At 42.8% G+C, this 20,598-nt stretch overlaps 1 protein-coding gene across 1 annotated transcript in view; it reads left to right on the top strand.

The window, feature by feature from the left end:
• Window positions 1–20,598, top strand: part of ENAM (enamelin) — a 52,517-nt gene that overhangs the window by 26,555 nt on the left and 5,364 nt on the right. Inside the window, exons 5-7 of the mRNA XM_029598197.1 lie at window positions 12,381–12,440; window positions 15,443–15,484; window positions 17,123–17,170. Of these exons, the coding sequence (XP_029454057.1) occupies window positions 12,381–12,440; window positions 15,443–15,484; window positions 17,123–17,170 (150 nt within the window). The remainder of the gene's footprint in view (window positions 1–12,380; window positions 12,441–15,442; window positions 15,485–17,122; window positions 17,171–20,598) is intronic.

Genomic DNA, 20,598 nt, shown 5'->3' on the forward strand with positions numbered 1-20,598 from the left:
GCCTCAAAGGAAGCCCTTAACCTTGTACATAACAAATTATATATTCAGTTCAGCCACACAATTTTTCTATTCATACCCAGGACTAGAGATGTGCATTGGGTGCCAGATTTTTTCCGCTTTTGGGTTCATGTGGCAGCGGGAAAATCTCATATTCCCGTGGATTGGCAATTTTTTTTCCATGAAAATTTGTTTTTCAGCTTAGTGTGCACTAACAAAAATAACAGAAAATAACAAAAACTAACAGTTTTTTGTTAGTGCATACTAACGGGAGTTAGTATGCGCTAACTCCCATTAGCATGCACTAACAAAAAACTGTTAGTTTTTGTTACTTTTTGGGGGGTTTTTTAGTGCGTGCTAAGCCGAAAAACAATTTTTTTATGAAAATTCGGGGAAAATGCAATCGTTTTATCAGTTTCCCAATTCATGACAATTTAGGGAATATCGTACGAATTTCCTAATCAAAAAACAATTGCACATCCCTACCCAGGACCATATTATTAGGGATATGCAGAGGCAAACATTGTTTCATTTCATTTATTCATTTAATAGATCACAATCATTCATTTGGTTTGTTCTCGATGGAAAAAAAAAGTTGTTTGTTCATTCTATTCATTCATTCATTCATTCGTTATTCATTAGAGTCAATGGGGGAAGCAATGTGCCCATTTTGGGCATCCAAATTGGGTTTTCTAATCATTTCTAATGAAACTTATTGGTACATATAATCAGAAGGGTGAAGGGCACTCCAATACACCAAAATTGGGTCAATGTGGCACCAAAAGTGGCATGAAATAACCCAAAGAACCATGATGGGGCAAAATGGTACCAGCAGTGATAGTGGTTCTCCAAGGCTCTGAGAGAAGAGCAAAGCAGCAGCCAGAGTGGCCAGAATATCCCAAGGCTCCAAAACAGGAGAAGTAGCACTAACAACAGTGGCATAAGCCCCCAAAGGTGGCACAAGAGGGCAATGTGGCACCAAGTGACATTAACAGCTTAAGACTCCATGAAGGAGGAATAAAGCACCAACAGTGGCAGGAAAAACACCAAGGCACCAATAGAGAGGGTCAAAGCAGCAAAAAGAGTGGCAAAAAAACCACAAGGCTCCAAATGAGTGACAAAGAGCACCAATCAAATTTGTACAAAAACCTAGGCAGGGAGAAGCCAGAGGAATACCTGAATATAATCTGCTTTGAAGTGTCAAGAAAGGCCGAATATAAAATAAAAAAGAAAAAAAATCCCTGGAGGAAGCGTTTGCATACAGCATAATTTGGTAAGGGGTGGTGGTTCATCCTTGGAGTTGGTCTTCCCCTTTAGTGTAGTATAATTTCAGCCCAGTCAGTATCATCTGCATCCTCCACCTCCTCACTGAAGGCTAAAATACCACTGACTAGAAACCCTAAATTTTCTTCAGCCACTAGCTGTTCAATATCTTGTGATTCAGGCAATTTAGGACATGGATTCTTCTTTTGTGTCAGTTTTTATTTATTTAAACAATTTATAGTCCACACTTTCCAAGTCAACTTGTCCATTATGGATTACAATAAAACATACACACTTTTAAAAGCAAATACTGCCTCCGTTCCCTGAGAAGCAGTAATCCTGGAGCAGCAAGTTCATCATTTTGGGTGCTGCACCTCTGCTGCCACTGCCTTTTGCCAGGGCTATTTTAAGCCTCTATGAGGCCCTGGGCAAACCTCACTAAGAAGGGCCCTTCCCCACTTCTCACCATATAAATGTTTTGCGTAATTTACGAATCATGGACTCAGTCGATCCTTCTTAAGACCTATAGAAGATAATATGGCATGAAGATTAGATATCTTATTTTATCTTCTCTTCTTTTTTATTTTTGTTACCATTTTATTCTTTCTTTAATTTTTTTATTTGGGATCAAGCTGGGCCCATCTCAGGCTTTGAGCCCTGGGCAAGTGCCCCATTTGCTCTCTGGATAAAACAGCCCTTCCTTTTGCTGTGATACAATCCATCAATGACTAAATACTGGATGAGACCAATAGTTAGTAAGAACCATAAAGGAAGGGGAACTTGAAGAAAAAGTGCAAGGGGCATGAAATCATTAAAAGTGACTGGATAAGGTCTGTATAAAGCATCGGGTTGCAACAGCAAGACCTAGAGTCAGCAAGTATCGTAAGGGAAGGGAATTTAGAAAGAACCTCAAAGACAGTCAGAGCAGAGGTTGCACCAGCCAAAAGTACCTAGAAGTCCATATTTAGATACAGTCTGGCTAGAAAACTTTGGTCCGACCAGACTTAACTGGCTAAATCATCCAGCTAACTGTGAAAATCAGCATTAGCAAGTTAACATAGCTGGTTAACTCAGCTCCTCCCAATTACAACCCAGGAACATCCCTAACTTTTGTGGCTAAATTCTAGCCACCTATTAGATATGTGCCCAAATATTCATTTAGCTGACTAACTTCTGAGTTATAAATAACAGAAAAAGAGCCTGTGAGTTCCCAAAAATAGTACAATAGTAAAAGAAAAAAGGGAAACACTAAATACCAATATCGAGAGTATTACTTCTTCCTCCTGCGTTTTTGGAAACAAAATTTTGCACACTATAAAAAACAGGAAATAGTGTTATTTCTAAAGGCTGAAGTCACATCAGCTGACAAGATCTTCCGGTCTATTCAATCATCTGCAGTTTCAAAATGTTGTAATGCCCTTAAAGTTATTAACAAAATTCTGTCAAAAATAATTTAAAAAATGTTTGTCCAATTTTATTTGGATTTTCAGAAGGCGTTTGACAAAGTTCCTCATGAGAGGCTTCTAGGAAAAGTAAAAAGTCATGGGATAGGTGGCAATGTCCTTTCATGGATTGCAAACTGGCTAAAAGATAGGAAACAGAGAGTAGGATTAAATGGACAATTTTCTCAGTGGAAGGGAGTGGACAGTGGAGTGCCTCAGGGATCTGTATTGGGACCCTTACTTTTTAATATATTTATAAATGATCTGGAAAGAAATACGACGAGTGAGATAATCAAATTTGCAGATGACACAAAATTGTTCAGAGTAGTTAAATCACAAGCAGATTGTGATAAATTGCAGGAAGACCTTGTCAGACTGGAAAATTGGGCATCCAAATGGCAGATGAAATTTAATTTGGATAAGTGCAAGGTGATGTATATAGAGAAAAATAACCCATGCTATAATTACACAATGTTGGGTTCCATATTAGGTGCTACAACCCAAGAAAGAGATCTAGGCGTTTTGAGGTATCTCAACTAATGGAGTTTTGAGGGATCTCAACTTCTGGTTGAGATCCCTCAAAACTCCATTAGGCGAATGCAGATGTAAAATGCAGCTGCTCACATACTGGTGGGTATTAAATATTGTGATCATAAGGGCCCCAGTATTACATCAGCTGCATTGCTTTCAGGAGAAAATGTAAAATAAAAGCTCTGGAGAAATATGGACCAGCTCACCTAGATTCATGCTTTTTTCCTTATATTTTTGCCCGTATGCTTCACTCTGCAGCAAGGCTTTTCAGTTTCCTCCTCTCTGGCAGAGTTGAGGCTATCAGATAGGTAGAAAGCTTCCTCTGTAATTGCACTCGATTTGTGTTTTAATGCAGCCTTGAAAATTTACAGACCAATGAGATCCTTAAGATCCCTTCTTTTAAATTTGTTTGCCTGAATGAGTTAAGAGAATGCTTATTTTATGTCTACTGTCCAACATTGCGGAACACCCCAATGCATTAAAGGATAAAATGTTGTACTAACATTCAGGAAGCTTTTAAAAGCATTTTTATTTCAACAAGCCATCAGCTTATGATCCCATATCCTCCGGTGATGATTACCAACACGTGGTAAAGGCATTTTTTCCCCAACTACTCTTTAACCTATGACTATATTTCTCACACTGTAGGTTAATAGCAGGTTTTAATTGTCTTCCTTAATTAGTTTTATTTGGTTTTTATGATTTTTTTATGTTTTCATTTTATTAGGTTTGTATTTAATTAATATTTGCTTAGTTTGCTATGTTATTTAATGTTTTAATTAGTGTTATTTTCTATATATTATATATTGGTATGGTCTGTTTGATTTAGTCTTTGTTATCCAAATGACTATGTTTTGATTGTTTTATCTATTTTTATGAATGGTATCCTGTTAACCACTTAGGAATGTTGATAAGTGGTTTACAAATTTGAAATAAAATAAATGTTTGTCATAAGAGGCACAATTATTGAACAACCTTGATTTCTTCTGTAGGATGGTTATCCTGACTTTTATTTCCTAGTTTTCTAAACTGCCTACTGTAGGATTAAATTTGTCTTTTATGGGATTGAACAGTTTGCTATTTATTATAGATGGTTTTGATTGATCAGTTATACTTTTGTTTAGATTTGAGATTGTTTGGCTTGTATTATGGAATCTTGTTTTTATGCACTTAGAAGTAGATATTCAAAGAACAACTGGCTAGAAAAGTTAGTCAGCTAATCCTATCCGAATAACATAGCCATGTTGCTGAATATACCCAGGTAACTTTTAGTTAGATGGATAAGTTTATCCAACTAACTTTAGACCTTTTCAACAGCAGGTCTAACTTATCCGGCTAACTTAGCTCATCCCCAGGATACCCCTTTCCACCCATCATTTAGAAAAATAACTATTCAGACGAATAAATAGTTATCCGGCTAAGTGGCAGCCATTGAACACAGCTGAAAATTGAATCACCGCCATTCAGCCAGCAAAGTGGCGCTGAATATTGACTTCTCATATATTTATTAACTGTGTAAGGTAATTTTATTCGGTTTTTGATTTTGTTGGCACACCAGGCGCAAACAAAAGTACACTGGATTTTAGTAGATATGCACGTAGCCGCGCGTATCTGCTAAAATCCTGGATCGGCGCGTGCAAGGCTGCCGATTTTGGGCAGCCGGCGAGCGCCGAGCCACGCAGCCTGTCACTGTTCCCTCCAAGGCCGCTCCGAAATCGGAGCAGCCTCGGAGGGAACTCCCTTTCGCCCTCCCCTCACCTTCCCCTCCCTTCCTCTACCTAACCCACCCCCCCCCGGCCCTATCTAAACCCCCCCCCCTACCTTTATCCCTGGATTTACGCCTCTTGGAGGGAGACGTAAATCCACGCGCGCCAGCGGGCTGCTGGCGCACGGAGACGCGATCCGGGGTCAGTTCCGGAGGGCGCGGCCACGCCCCCGGACCGCCCTGGCTCGAAACCACGCCCTGGGCCCACCCCCGAAACGCCGCATCCCGCCCCCAAAACGCCGCGCCGATCGGCCCCGCCCCCTACACGCCCCCCTCGAAAAACCACGGGACTTACGCGAGTCCCGGGGCTCTGCGCACGCCGGCAGGCCTATGGAAAATAGGCGGGCCGACACGCAAGGCCCTGCTCGCGTAATTCCGGGCGGATTTACGCGAGCAGGGCTTTTAAAATCCGCCCCATAGTGTTTTTATGTTTTTCTACTGTGTTTCCTCTGTCTCTGGTATTTTTATTATATATTATAACATTGTTTTATGCTGATGTTGTACTATTTTTACAACACATTGAATTTCCAAATGGCAGTTTATAATTAAGTTGAATTGAATTGAATTGAATAATACTCTAGTGAGCTATGGAAAAAGTTGAGCACTGAATCTTCTTAGTGAGAGTAAAGTAGCCTTTGACATCTGAGCAGCCAGTGTTGCACCTTTTTGGACAGGAAATTTAAGACTCCAAAAAGTGGATGGCTACAGGGATGAAATTAGGGGAAGAAAAAAATTAAGAGCTTAGCACTCATTTTAGAACTAGGCACCTAATTTAGGGACAGATTCATTAAGGCTTTTCTCCCATTTTGTATCTATGGGAAAAACTCTTAGGGGCAGATTTTAAAAGGCCTGCGCGCCTATTTTGCATAGGCCGCCGGCGCGCGTAAGTCCCTGGGCTTTGGAAAAGGGGCGGGGAGGGGGCATGTCGGGGGCGTGGTGCCGGCCCGGGGGCGTGGTCGAGGCCTCCAGACCAGCCCCCGGGACTGGAACATGGAGCGGGGCAGCCGGCCGGTGCATGCAAAGTTACGCCTGCTGAAAGCAGGCGTAACTTTGCTGACAAAGGTAGGGGGGGGGGGTTTAGATAGGGCCGGGGGGGGGGGGTTAGGTAGGGGAAGGGAGTGGAAGGGGGGGGGAGGGCGAAGGAAAGTTCCCTCCGAGGCTGCTCCGAAATCGGAGCGGCCTCGGAGGGAACAGGCAGCGCGCTGGGCTCGGCGCACGCAGGTTGCACAAATGTGCACCCCCTTGCGCGTGCCGACCCCGGATTTTATAAGATACGTGCGGCTACGCGCGTATCTTATAAAATCCAGCGTACTTTTGTTTGCGCCTGGTGCGCGAACAAAAGTACGCGATCACGTATTTTTTTAAGATCTACCCCTTAGTGAATCAGGTTCTTAGGTTCCTAAATCTAGACAATTGAATAGCAGGCCAAGATTTATGCTGTAAGCATTAGGCTCCTAAATGTAGGTGAATTTTCAGCTGAAAACGTAATAGTCAGTAAGACAATTAGCAGAGACGCTATCCAGATAAAGTTACCCAAATAATTTTACCCAAAATTAAACAACACTTATCTGGGTAAAAGAGCCGCCAAATATGCTTTGCTAAAGTTACCCGGATAAAGTTATTCAGGTAACTTTGCAGCTCACTTGCTTAATAGATATTTAGAAGAAAAAAAAACTAGCAGTCAAGCGACAACCAGTTCCCCCCGCCCCCCCCCCCCATCCCCCAATATGATTCTAAAATGTTAGGCAGGTGGACTACCTAGCTCCAGCCCCCCGATATATGCAACATTTTGTAGTGCGGGCAAGCCAGACTCCCCCCTTCATCTCCCAATATACTGTAATTTAAAATTGTGCCATAGCAATTGGCACTGATCCCCCACCCAACTCCAAAAGATTGTGAAGACAGTCTATCTCCAGGTTCAAGATTTCCATAGCAAAACTAATGCCTTCCACACCAGTCTGGTTTTTGGTCTGTCTGTAGCACCGAATCTGCCATTTTGGCTTTGCCTAATGAAATCAGATTTGAGGTTGATGGTGGGAGGGATCATGTGCTATTTTCCTTGATGAGAGTAAGACTTTTGATTTGGTAGACCACTTGTTCTTTATTCATTGGTGATTTCTTAATAGATGTACTTTTCAAGTAACCTGGAACTCTGTCCTTTTGCTTCAAAATTTTTAAATTTCAGTGTGGCCTAGGGTTCTGTAGTGGGTCTGATTCTGTTCACTCTGTACATTACCCCCTTGGCTACTTTCATTTAAAATCATGAGGTTAGTGTTAACTTTTTTTTTTTTTACTGACGATATACAACTTACCTTTCTTGATCCATTACAATCCAATTATTTCAGTAATATGAATAAGCGGCTGGATTCTGATAGGATTCACACAGGCTCAAGCTGAATTCCCTTAAATCTGAGGCATCAGTATATCCAACTGGCAGCTGAGGTTTCTTTCCTGTATTGCTAGGGTTGATATTGTCTTCAAGGATATAGTCACCAGTTTGGAGCTCAGGCTTAATCAAGTTTTGGCTATGATCTAATCTGTCGTTTTTAATCTGTGGATGGTTGGTCAGCTTCAGGCTTTCCTGAATAGAGGGGATTTTGAGACAGTTCATGATCTAATCTTGACCAGGTTCAATTATCGTAATGCACTCTATCAGCATATTATTTTTACCTCTTTCAAGCAGTTTCAAATAATGCAGAGCAAAGGCCGCAAGATTGTTGTTCTATGTAAAGAAATGTATTCTGGCAGTTACATTGATTTTCCATTACTTTTCATTTCAGGTTCAAGGTACTGACTCGCTTATCATTGCATATATAGAGATGTTCCTAAATACCTGGCAGATCTTCTTGTTCCATATAAGCCTGTGCAGACTCTTTGTTTTTCACAGATGAGCCTACTTTCTTTTCCTACCCCAAATTTGATCAGGTTAGAACTCACTCAAAAAACATCATTTAGCTACCAGGCCCCTCTTTGTGTAATAACCTTCCTGAAGAACTCAGAGAGAACAATTATGTGAAATTTAGTTAGGGAGTCAAAACTTTAGAGGTAGATTTTAAAAGCCTTGCATGTGCAAAAATGGCCACATATGTGTGAGTTACGTTAATTTTAAATAGCAGGGAAGAATGTGTGTAAATTCATGTATGTGCATCCAGAAAAGGGGCAGGGCCTGTTGAGGAGGTGGACCCTTGGCTCGAGGTGGTGTTGGCACCACCCGTGGGTGAACCCCCACGGGTCCCCACCGTCGGGAGGCGAGGCCAAGCAGGAAGCGGAGGCCAACTGGAGCTTTGCAAATACCAACCCTCATTCCCCGCAGGTTGAGGCCCTTGGGTACCGGAGCCGGCTGGACTTAGGTGGACCTCCACGTGGTTGATCCTGGAAAGACTGTCCAGAGGCAGGATGCCAGGAAGCAACGGAGACGAAGGGTCCCAAAAGGTTGAGACAGGATCCAAAGTCCAGACAGACAGAAGCAGAGGCAATGCGGTTGGAGACAAAATTAAGTCCAGACAGCTAGTCAGGCAGATAGCTGAAGACAAGGCCAAGTCCAAGCAGAAGTCAGGGCAGGCGGCTGGAGACAAGGTCAGGATCAAGCAGAAGTCAGGGCAGACGGCTGTTTCTAGAAGTGGTCCACAAGTTTAAAAAAGGTAGATAAAAAATAAATTTATGTCATGGGGTGATGCCCTGACCCCCTACCCAAACTTCCCTTTTCCTAAAAAGGTCCTCCCTGGTAATATAGTGGTACCCTCATAGTCTAGTAGGGTCCTTAGCACCTCCTAGATTCCAATCCAGCTGATCACGTGATTGGGCAAAGGCCAACCAGTATCATTTTGAAACATGGTGGCGGCTGACCCAGAGCCTAGGGGGTTGTCCAGGGGCTACCGGGGTACCACAACTACCAGGTATACCTAAAAGGGGTGGGGGCTAGGGTAGATAAGTGGTGCAGGGGGCCTTTATTTTGAATCAGGGAGTTCCTTTTTTGGAAAAAGGAGGTGGTAAGGGTAGGGGGCAGGGCATTGCCATGTGACTTATACATTTAGTTTTATCTACTATTTTTTACTCATTGGCCACCTCTAGAGGTGGTAGGGGTGAGTGGGGAATCTCTCAAGATCCCTGGGGGAGCGTTCACAAGCAGATTGTGATAAATTGCAGGAAGACCTTGTGAGACTGGAAAATTGGGCATCAAAATGGCAGATAAAATTTAATGTGGATAAGTGCAAGGTGTTGCATATAGGGAAAAATAACCCATGCTATAGTTACACAGTGTTAGGTTCCATATTAGGAGCTACCACCCAAGAAAGAGATCTAGGCGTCATACTGGATAACACATTGAAATCTTCGGTTCAGTGTGCTGCGGCAGTCAAAAAAGCAAACAGAATGTTGGGAATTATTAGAAAGGGAATGGTGAATAAAACAGAAAATGTCATAATGCCTCTGTATCAATCCATGGTGAGACCGCACCTTGAATACTGTGTACATTTCTGGTCGCCATATCTCAAAAAAGATATAATTGCGATAGAGAAGGTACAGAGAAGGGCAACCAAAATGATAAGGGGATTGGAACAGCTCCGCTATGAGGAAAGACTAAAGAGGTTAGGACTTTTCAGCTTGGAGAAGAGACGGCTGAGGGGGGATATGATAGAGGTGTTTAAAATCATGAGAGGTCTAGAACGGGTAGAAGTGAATCGGTTATTTACTCATTCAGATAATAGAAAGACTAGGGGGCACTCCATGAAGTTAGCATGTGGCACATTTAAAACTAATCGGAGAAAGTTCTTTTTCATTCAATGCACAATTAAACTCAGGAATTTGTTGCAAGAGGATATGGTTTGTGCAGTTAGTATAGCTGTGTTTAAAAAAGGATTAGATAAGTTCTTGAAGGAGAAGTCCATTACCTGCTATTAATTAAGTTGACTTAGAAAATAGCCACTGCTATTACTAGCAACAGTAACATGGAATAGACTTAGTTTTTGGGTACTTGCCAGGTTCTTACGGCTTGGATTGGCCACTGTTGGAAACAGGATGCTGGGCTTGATGGACCCTTGGTCTGACCCAGTATGGAATGTTCTTATGTTCTTATTTAGGACTGGCATGGCCCTATACTAAGCTGACAGTCCCGGGTGAAGGGGGCCACAATGGCATGATTTTTGTCACACCTTCCCTACAATATCTTTTCACATTGAATGTTTCCATGGGAAAAAATATCATGGGGAAGCTCCCATATTATTTTTTCCACAGCATAGTAAATGATCCCCTTAGTTTTTTTGTTTTATTTTATAATATCTGAGTTTTATTAAGGAATTTTTTTTTTTTGCTCTTCTTTTCGGAAACCATTTTTGGGTTGTAATAATGTTTAAGTGTTATCTGTTATGTGATTTTGTCGTATTTTTATATATTTATGCTAGGTTTTAATCCTTGTATTATGAGTATTTTACTTACTTTTTATTTTCTAATCCACACTAAGGGCTGGATTTACACGCTTAACTGGCCTTACGTGCGCCGGGCCTATTTTAAAAAGGCCCGACGACGAGCGTAAAGCCCTGGGACGTATGTGAGTCCCAGGGCTTGCAAAAAGGGGCGGGGAGGGGTGGGGCATGGGCGGTCCGGGGTCAGGCTCCTGGCACAGCGGCCATATTTGCTGCTGTGCTAAGGATCACGTGCCGGCAGTCGGCCGGCGCACGCAACTTGCGCTTGCCCGGAAGCAGGCACAAAAGGTAAAACAAAGGTCAGGGGTGGTTTAGAGTAGGGCTGGGGGGGAAAGGTTAGGGGAAGGGGTGGGAAGGTTAGGTTAGGGGAAATGGAAGTTCCCTTCCAGGCCGCTCTGATTTCGGAGCCTCCTGGGAGGGAACCTAGGAAGGCAGCACGGCTCATTGCGTGCAAGGTGCACAATTGTGCACCTTGCACGCACCGAACCTGGATTTTATAACTTGCGCGCACAAGTTATAAAAATTCGGGTGTACATGTGTGCGCACCAGGTAGAGCGTGCACATGTATGTCCACACACAGCCTTTTAAAATCTACCCCTAAAGTTTGACAAATAGTAGATAATCAAATGATTAAACTCAACTTGTACCTTTAACAAAATTAATGAAAACCTCTGCCCTCCCTACCCCATCCCATTCAGAATTCAGATATGAGTAGTCATTTGTCCCTTCACTGACAACTGTCTGTAAAGGAACCAATCCTTGCCCAAGTGCAGTGAATAAAACAATACTATGTTCCAATAGCTGTCAGGGCTATCAGCATTTACTTTTCAGCAGATCAGGAGAAGGTAACAGCATCACCTGCTATTGCTCTGCTATAGGGACAGATTTGTGGATTTGGGGGTGTGCGTGTGAAGATTTTAGGTAAAAAAATTCATAAAGTACATGCGGGGGAATCAGTCTTGCTCACTTCAATACAATGTTAAATCATATTAGGGAAGGGCCACGGGAGGGCTTGGAGGCGGGAATCCGTCCACTTGGATGTACAGCATTCTTTAATCATATTGGGGGATGGGAGGGGGTTCAGCTGCTGCTTGGCTATTCATTTTTATGGGGGCGTTTATCTTCCAGCCAACTTTCAGAAAGAAAATTTTCCAACCAGACTTATCCAGCTAGCGCTAATACTCAGCACTTGCCATATAAACATAAGCCATGTACCCAGAATGCTAAATTTTACCCAGTTAAAATGTAGCCACTTGTCAGGGCAGAAAAGTCAAACTCTTTTGAATATTGATGTATTAGGATTCTAAGTTCATCTGAAAATAGGTGCCTAAATTTGGCTGCTCTTAGGATACAAATATCTGTATTCACTTAAGATGGTGAATAACCTTTGGCCATACATTTTGGTAAGTCCCATGTGGGGGTGACTCAAGCTCTTAATAGCCATAATGCTCTCTCTATCTATGCCTGATGTTTATACATATTCCTTTAACTCTATGTAAAATGATTCATTGCTTGTATTGCAGCTAAAGAGTGTGAAGGTCTTGAAAAGTAGGTTGGCCATTCTTCTGTCTCCATCTCATCACTCTGTAAACATTGCATTGTTTGTCAAAATGATCCATCAGAAATGTAGCACAAGGCATGGGAAAACTAGAACAAGGAGTGAGATTTTTGTGCGTTGCAGTTGTGAGGAAATTTAATTTTGGCCATTGAATGGTAAAAGAAAACAACAATAATTTAGCTGGATTAATCATTATTGCAAGATTTCTCCTACTAACCCTCCCTTTCTAGTATAAAACGATGGAACAACTGTTTTTCCTTGTCAATACCAAATTCCTGTAGCAACAGTACAAATGACTAAACCAGCTGACCAAAGCACACAAAAGTTCCTGGCTTCGCTTCTGTGTTCCTTTCATTTATTAGGGTAGACTTAGACATTTTGCTTTGTTTTCATTTATTTTCCAGACATTTTCCCCATTTGGCAATGTCCTGAATCCATATCAGCAACTTTGGCAGATCCCACAGGTCAGCTTTTTCTTCATTCTTTTTTTGATACTGTGTAATATTACATGTTTTTGTCTTCTTTAATCAGTAATGAAGTAATCATTTGTTAAAGCCATACTTTAAAAAGTCTGCACATGCATTTTTATGAAACTGGAGACAGTGAGACATTTACAATGCAATTCTTCTGGACACAAAGCCAAGTGAAATGGTGCGGTACAGTTGACACAGCGCTTCCTTGCCTTCAGTGAGTTAATGTACGCAGGTACTTTTAGCCCATGCACTTTCTAGTCAGTTTTCAGAAGGAAACAAAATCTTCCTTTTCTCCTCTGTGACTCTCTAATTGCAACAAAATAGCCAAATCCTTATTCCCTTAAGTCCTGATTTTTAACCCCCCACACGTAAAAAACGGAGGTTACGCTTGCGCTGTGCACATTTTACAAGAGGCCATTCCTCGCATGTAACCCCGGGGGATCGCCTGCCGGCACGCGCAACTTCCACCAGCTCAAGCCCTGGCATAAGTTCAGAAATAAAGATATCTCTTCAAAGGGGTCGAGGAGGAGAGGGGAAGAGGGAAGGAGGGGAGGTAGGGGGGAGGGAACTGGCAGAGTCCTGATCTCATCACCGCACGTAATCTGGCCAAATCTCCCCCCTCGCACGCTCTGGCCCAGATTTTATAACATGTGCTCGGATCATGGATTGTTAGATTCATTTTCATTTGTTAGAAAAAACTAAATTTAACAATTAAAAAAAAATGGTCAAAAAATGAAAATGAGGCTTCCAAGGGCCTCCAGCTCGCCCGCCCAAAAACATGCCGGCGCCAAGGCCAGATCCCCCTCCTCCCGGCCCCCACTTACCCAGACCAGTGGGGATCCAAGGATTTGGCCCGACCCGGAGGCCGTGTCCTGACACCGAAGCCTCAGCCTAGGCCAGGGCCTGGACCCAGGCCCTATATTGAAACCTGGCCGGGAGAATGGATCCAGATGCCAGGGCCTTGGCCCGGACCTAGGACCAATGCCTAATCCTGTCCCAGAGGCCGTGTCCCAAAGCCACAGTCTTGGCCCAGACCCAAACCCGATGCCACGACCCAACCTGGAGGCCATTTAATTAACTCCACTGCATTCACCCCAGCAGATGGCGCCATTTGGCTTGCAAGTGCCGACTAAAGAAGAGGAAGAAGAATAGGCTATGAGGCCTGGGCTCCAAGGCCTGGGCCTGACCCTGGGCTGAGGCTCCAGCATCGGGCTTGGGTCCAGGCTGAGGCCCCAGCATTGGGCCCTAGTCTCTGGGCTGGGTTGCAGCATCTGGCCTGGGTCCGGCCCAGGAATAGGCCGAGGCCCCAGCATTGGGACCCGGTATCTGGGTCAGGTAGCTATGTAGGGCCTGGGTCTGGGCCCCCCGCCCCTCAGCATCAGGACCCAGTCTTTGGGTCAGATCTTGGTGTCCAGCCTGGGTCCAGGCCTAGGCCCTGGCATCAGGACCCAGATTTTGTCAGATACCTGACCAATAAGGTAAGTTTTTTGTTGTGATGTTTAATTTTTGGGGATCTCAGTCAAGGCCCCAGCAACGGCCCATGCCTCCACCGATAGCCCGGCATCGCACTCGAGCATAGATCGCAGCCCCTGCTTTGGCCCTCGACTTATGCCTATGCCCTTGGTGAGGCCCCAGCTTCAGGCCTAGATCTAGGCCCGAATCAATAGTAGAAAACGAGACGAACAAATAAAATTTGTTTAATTCGTGCGACCCCTGATTCATTTCAGGGTCCTCCGAATGAAACAAATTAGCCTTATTCGTCAAATTTTACAGTTTCGTTTTAAATGAATGCACATCCCTACTGGCTGAAGTTAGCTAGATAATTGTAGGTGATTATATTCAGCAAGACATTTTTTTGTGCTTGATATCCAGGATAAGTTATCCGGCTAGCTTTAGACAGATAACTTGCCTCTCACTAACTTTCTGAAGATTGGCTTCCAGAAGTCCTAATAAATACTGACTTGTGTGACCTTTGCTTGTGTTGCTATTTAAAAAATATTTTAAACAAAAACAAAAAACAAGAAAACAACTCAGTATTGGGTAGATTTTAAAAGAATCGCATGTGCCCAGATATACAGGGTATAAAATGCTTTTCACACGTGTATGTCTACAGCTCTGTGCACACATCTTTTGTGCACCAGTTTGCTACAGCTCCCTGGTTGGCACAGGAATCTGACGAACATCGGGTGGTGGAAGAGAGAGAGACTCTTTATAAGGCTCAGTCTGAAACTCTATATATGGACCATTGTAAGGGGGCACTTTGAATTGCGTTGAGTTTTTGGAAGGTGGGTTGGGGTTAGGGGGTATGTTATCATCGACACTAGCTGTATTGTACAAATCAACTCGTATTCATCACATATAAGGTCTAAAATTCTTTGCTGATGATAATTTTACAATGAATATCTCTGAATGTGTCTGCAACAACACTTCTCCTAACCCCAACCCACCTCCCAAAAACTCATCTCGTTTCAAAGTGCCCCATTACAATGGTCCATATATAGAGTATCAGACTGAGCCTTATAAAGGATCTCTCTCTCTCTTTCTCCCCTAACACCTAATGAGGAGCTCTGGAATGCCCATGTACTGGATATGCATGCTCTTCCTATTAAAAATTTGCAGAGCTCCCACACGTATGTGGCCATTTTTGCATGTGCAAGGCTTTTAAAATCTCACTCTGTGTGAGGTGTTTACCTCACATTGTATTCATTGACTAAAAATATTTTATTGCATGTTCTTACAGTGATAGATTCCTTGGCAGCCAATGTTATCAGTTAATTTGCATATTGTTAGATGCTATCACAAAATGATATTGAGGCATATGTCAGTCATGGTATCACGGGCAATGTCACATAATTACCATCTTTATTATTGCTACCATATAAATTATAACTTGAATAGGTGCAGTTTAGAACAAGACATTCCTAGTGCATGGCAGAGCAATAGATCTAGAATGCAAGCTTTATAAATACATGTTTAACTTTTTCTTAACACAGATTTACAACGCAAGAGGATTTCTGCTTAACCCATTCCAAAGAGTAAGAATTTTTTTTTTTTTATCTATGCTTCTATTAAATTTCTGGTATTAAATGTGAGAATAAATGTTTTATATTTTAATCCTTTTCTCTCTTGCTTGGGTCCATGCTATATATTTAATGCAAATGCCTGAGCCAAAAAACGAACCTTTTTAAAACATGCACTCTGATGCTGTTGGTACAGGTTATTTTGTTTTATTTAGTGTGAACCTCCCCCCTTTCCTGGCTCCTCTTCACTGGAGCTCACCTTTAGTAGCAGCTGCAGAGTGAAACAAGACCTTACTATAGCCCCAGAACCCGAGAACACCAGAATCCAGTCCAGTGGGGACCAGCACATGCTGGAGGCCCAAAGACAGACTTGCACGCTCCCAAAGAAAAATTACAGCTCCTCACCAAAACTGTTGTTCCAAAGCAGAGAAAAAATAATTCATTGCAAGGTCTAAAATAATCACAGTCCGAATAAAAGGCAGCATACAGCCCAAACATGAGAATAATCACTTGCAATCTCCCAAAGCAGTTATTACTCACATGAGTTCACTCTGCTAAGCCCAAATATTTTGGGCTAAGCTCTGGAGTGCAAACTCACATCAAGGTCATTGCTTCCCTTCCAGAGCCTCTGAAGAAAAAAAAAAAGAACACAGCTTCCTTTGTATCTTCCACCCTGCTCAAACTGTGGCCTTCCCCAGACACAGAAAGAGACCCCATAGCTCTCAGAAGTTTTGTCCTTCTGGCTGGTTCTCAGTTAATCCTGACAGGAACCTCTCCTCAGCTCCTCCTGCAACCTCTTGTGCACCACACTTCAGCACTAGATTTTAGGCTGAGCTGTGGGACCTTCTGACTCATTGAGACTTCATAAAACTTCCAAATCCCAACTTTAGCACCCAGCATCTTGGAATCCTTGGGTCAGGACCCCTTCTTGCAAATCCTGCATTTGCTTCTACTCTCTACTCATTTCTCCTCAGTCACCTAAATATTTTTCTCCCCCTTGTGCCTTGTGGAAAACGCTATTTATAGCCCAAAAGAAACCCCATCCTATAAGGGGTATAGAACCTCTCACATTTCACCTCACTGAACCCTGCTGGAGGATTCGGAAAGCTGAACACAGAATATCATTTAATGGCCTGCAAGGGGCCACATGCCTTTTCACTTTCTAAAGCATCAGTTCCCTTCCCTATGAAACCATAGCCTGCCCCATACTGTTACAGTCATTTGAGGCTTTAATGAATAAAGATTTTCTTCTCCTTAGACACTGAATGGGGATCTTTCCTTTCTGAAAAAGGCCCTTAGCTTACTATAGAGCATTAGAGCGATAGGCAGCAAAGCCGCTGTACAGAAACAAGCCAGCTTTAAAACAACTAAAGGCTATAAAGTAGATTAAAGGAGCCTTTGCAACTGTCCAGTCTGTTTGCAAAGGGTCAAGTTCAGAGCTACCAGCAAGTTCAAGCAATCATGGTAGGCAATTTAGGTTACTTGGATAAGGATCTCATTTCTGACTTTAGTTACTTCAAGAAAAACTAGTGAAACAGGAATCTTTCCCTAATACTATCAATCAACGATTGGCCAAAGAAAAAATATCACTTGTATTTTGTGCTAGAAAGAAGCCGGCATTTCTTTGATCAGACTTTTCTGATTGTATTCCAGAATATACCACTGGGATTTGGACGGCCACCCGGTAGCAATGAAGAAGGGGTAAATAATACTCCCCCCATACACCCCACCCCGCCCCCAAAACAAAACACACAGTTCATTGTAAAAAGTCAAATGCTCTATTTCTTATACACTTCTTCCAATTGCCACTATCATAGGCAGGTTGCTGACCTAGATGGATTTTTTTGGGCTGACCAAAGTGGGCTATGCAAAAGCAGTCATATTCTAAATGTGCCTGAAATATAAAGGCTAAAAGTGTGGATAAGCACAGAGGATTCCTGGTTGTGAAGACAGAAAGGGAAGGCCATGGATCAACTAAAGTCCATGACACCGTAATAGGAAGTCAACTGGGCAAACTAGGTGGGTCTCTTTGTCCTTATCGGCCATCAGATTCTCTGCTTTTGTATATTCAGTATCTTCCTAATCTAGCAAATATGTTCGCTGATAGCAAACTCTTTGCTTAGGCATGGAGAACTTAACATTATTTTTGCACTTATACTGTATATTATTCTGTTAGAAAAATGATGCCCCCAATGTCATGCATAATTAACAAAATCTTAAACAAGAGATATTTCTGCAGTAACATACTATACATCACAACTACTAATTTTATAAAATCACTAACATGAAACAAAAAATCTTAAATCAATGTTTCATGTTGCTACTGTGGGGAAAAAGGTTTGAGCTGTAATATTCTGAGGAAAGAATAACATGCAATTTTATCAAATATTTGTTCCCATACAAAAATTGTTTCAGATTTTTCAGTGAAACAATCTGTGGTTTTAATGTGGGGAAAAGGTGGTACAAAACTGAGTAATTTTAGCATGGGAGTAAAACTGATAAAACAGCCACTTAGAGGCCTGTGTACTAAATGGTTGATATTCAAAAAGAGCCAAGAACCTAAATTTAGGGACCTAAGTTAGGGCTCTAAGGGACCTTTTCATTAAGCATATTTTCCATAGACTCAAAATGGGGAGAAATCTTTAATAAATAGCCCCTAAATTAGGTGCCTAATTTCAGCTGATGTTAGCATCCTAGGGGTCAATTTTCAAAGAGTTTAGGCTTCTAAAATCTCGAGTTAAGACCCTAAATTGGCCCTTTTGAAAATTTACTAGGGCTGAGTCCCTAAATTTAGGCACCTAGCTTGATAAGGACCCTAAATTTAGGTAAATAAATAGCAGGCGTAGCTTTAGAATACATTTATGTGAATTTTCAATTGAAAACATAGGTGTCTAAATTCATCTGAAAATAGGTGCCAAATCTAGGCACCTAACTTAGGGCTTAATTTAGCAGCTCAGCTTGTTTTGAATATCGGGCCCCTAGCTATTACTATAGTTGCAGCCTGCCAGACAGATTCAGCTGCTAGTTTAATAAGTCACTTGTATAGCCTGCCAGACATTCCCAATTATATGTGTTTCCACTAGAATTTCTAGTTATTAAATCACTTGCAGCCTGCCAGACAGACACATCTGTTAGTTAATTCAATGATTGCATTACAGCCTGCTAGGCAGATCCAGCTGAATGGTTGACTGCATTTCAACTAGGATTTCTAACATTTTATATTGCCCACTTAACTATTCTTTCTGGCAGCCAAGTCAGCAGTTCACTCATTGTTGTATTGTTTGAGTAGGACAATTTAATATTTAAATATGTGCCATTAAGTCACACTTCCATTGGCTCTTTACGCAACTAAGGATCCTTAGTTGCTTTTCCCATCTCTTTAAGTCTGTTACAATTTTAGCTACTGCTGCCCATTCTAGGAAGTCATTCCATGCATTTACCACTCTTTTCAGGGAAACAAAAAACCTTTCCTGATGTTGCTCCTGGGTCTACCCCTCAGAGCCTCATATCATGACCTCTTGATTCCAGTGTAACAGGATTACTCCTTTCCATTGAACCAGGTTTACTTCTTATGCATTATTAATACCTTTAATGTACTTAAATACCTCATTATATCTCCCTTGCCTTTCCTCTCCTCTAGAATATGAATAGTTAGATCCTTTAGTCTCATCTCAGGGTTTTTGGGGCAGACTCCTCACCATGGTGGTAGCCCTTTTCTGGACTGTCTGCACTTTGTCTATGTTATTTTGGAAGTATTGCTTCCAGAATTGTACACAATACTCCAGATGAAGTCTCACCAGTGGCCTGTATATTTGCTTAATTACTTCCTTGTTCTACTAGTTATGTCTCTCCTTATGCACCCTTGTATCCCTCTGGTTCTGGCCACTACCTTGTCATGCTGTCTTTTATCAGTACCTTGAAATCAGCAGATAAAATCATCCCAAGATATATTCCCTGCTCATCATACTGGGGAAAATATTTTCACATTGCCATGACCCTCAATGTAATGTCCCCTTGACCGCTTACATCACAGGGCATTCCTGGGTCCAGGAAGACCTGGTGGGAGACCCCTAGGGCAGACTCCATTGGTCCTCAGATTCTTGGCGCCTAGTGCCTCCACCTGGAGAAGAAGGTGTAAATGGGTGTGATTTACCACTTAATCAAGTATTATTATTATCCTCCCTTGTTTATCCCAAGTCTCACCCATGTGAAAAGATGCAACTGGGCTGGTAGGCAGTGTTGGCCTGGGGGGGGGGGGGGGTCCATTGTATCTAAACCGCTGCCTTCTCCTTGGTGTCACTTCCGCTCTGCTGAAAATTCCTTGCCAATGCTGGGCTCCATGCCCTCCTGGGAAATAACTCCACCTCCCAGTCTGTAGCTGGGGTCCATGCCTCCTGGGGAACCCTACTGCACCTCTGGACCTGCCACTGGTGTCCCCTTCCTCCTGTGAGACCACTCAATCTGCTGCTGGCATCCACAGCCTCCAGGCAGATCGCACAATCTGCCTCTGGGATCCACAACCTCCTGGAGGACCACTTGATCTGCTTCTGGGGTACCCTTGCTCAAGGGGGACTCAGGGTTACCTCCCAAGCTGCTGCTGGCATCCACATCCTCCAAGGGGAGCACTTGATCTGCTGCTGGGATCCTCTTGCTCAAGGGGGCCCCAGGGTCACCTCGTGATCTGCCTCTGGGCTCCCCTTCCTCCTGGGGGACTGCTCCACCTCTGGATCCACCACTGTCCTTTGGTTCTTCTCCCTTGGTAGGAGGGATTTTCCTGGCTTGAGTTTATAGCTCCACTGGGCTCATGGCTTGTTTAGTGTTCAGTGATTCAGGCCCTCCACAGTCTCAGTTTTCAGTTATTTTAGCTCCACTAAGCTGATGGCCAGTCATTTGCTGTTACCCAGCCTGGATGGGTCACCTTCTCTCAGCCAAAAGGCCAAAACCCAGGCAGGTCCATGGAAAGAAAATGTATGTACTCCCTTCCATCCTGCCTGGCCTTTTTTTTTCTGTTGTCTGAGAACAAGGATCTGACTCCCCTTGTTAGTCAGGGTGAGACTCCATTTCCTTCCTAGGACTGTTTTTCAATACATGTTTCTCACAAATCCCTCTCTCATTCAGAATTATCCAAT

Source organism: Rhinatrema bivittatum, chromosome 1, assembly GCF_901001135.1.
Source record: "Rhinatrema bivittatum chromosome 1, aRhiBiv1.1, whole genome shotgun sequence".
Lineage (NCBI taxonomy): Eukaryota > Metazoa > Chordata > Amphibia > Gymnophiona > Rhinatrematidae > Rhinatrema > Rhinatrema bivittatum.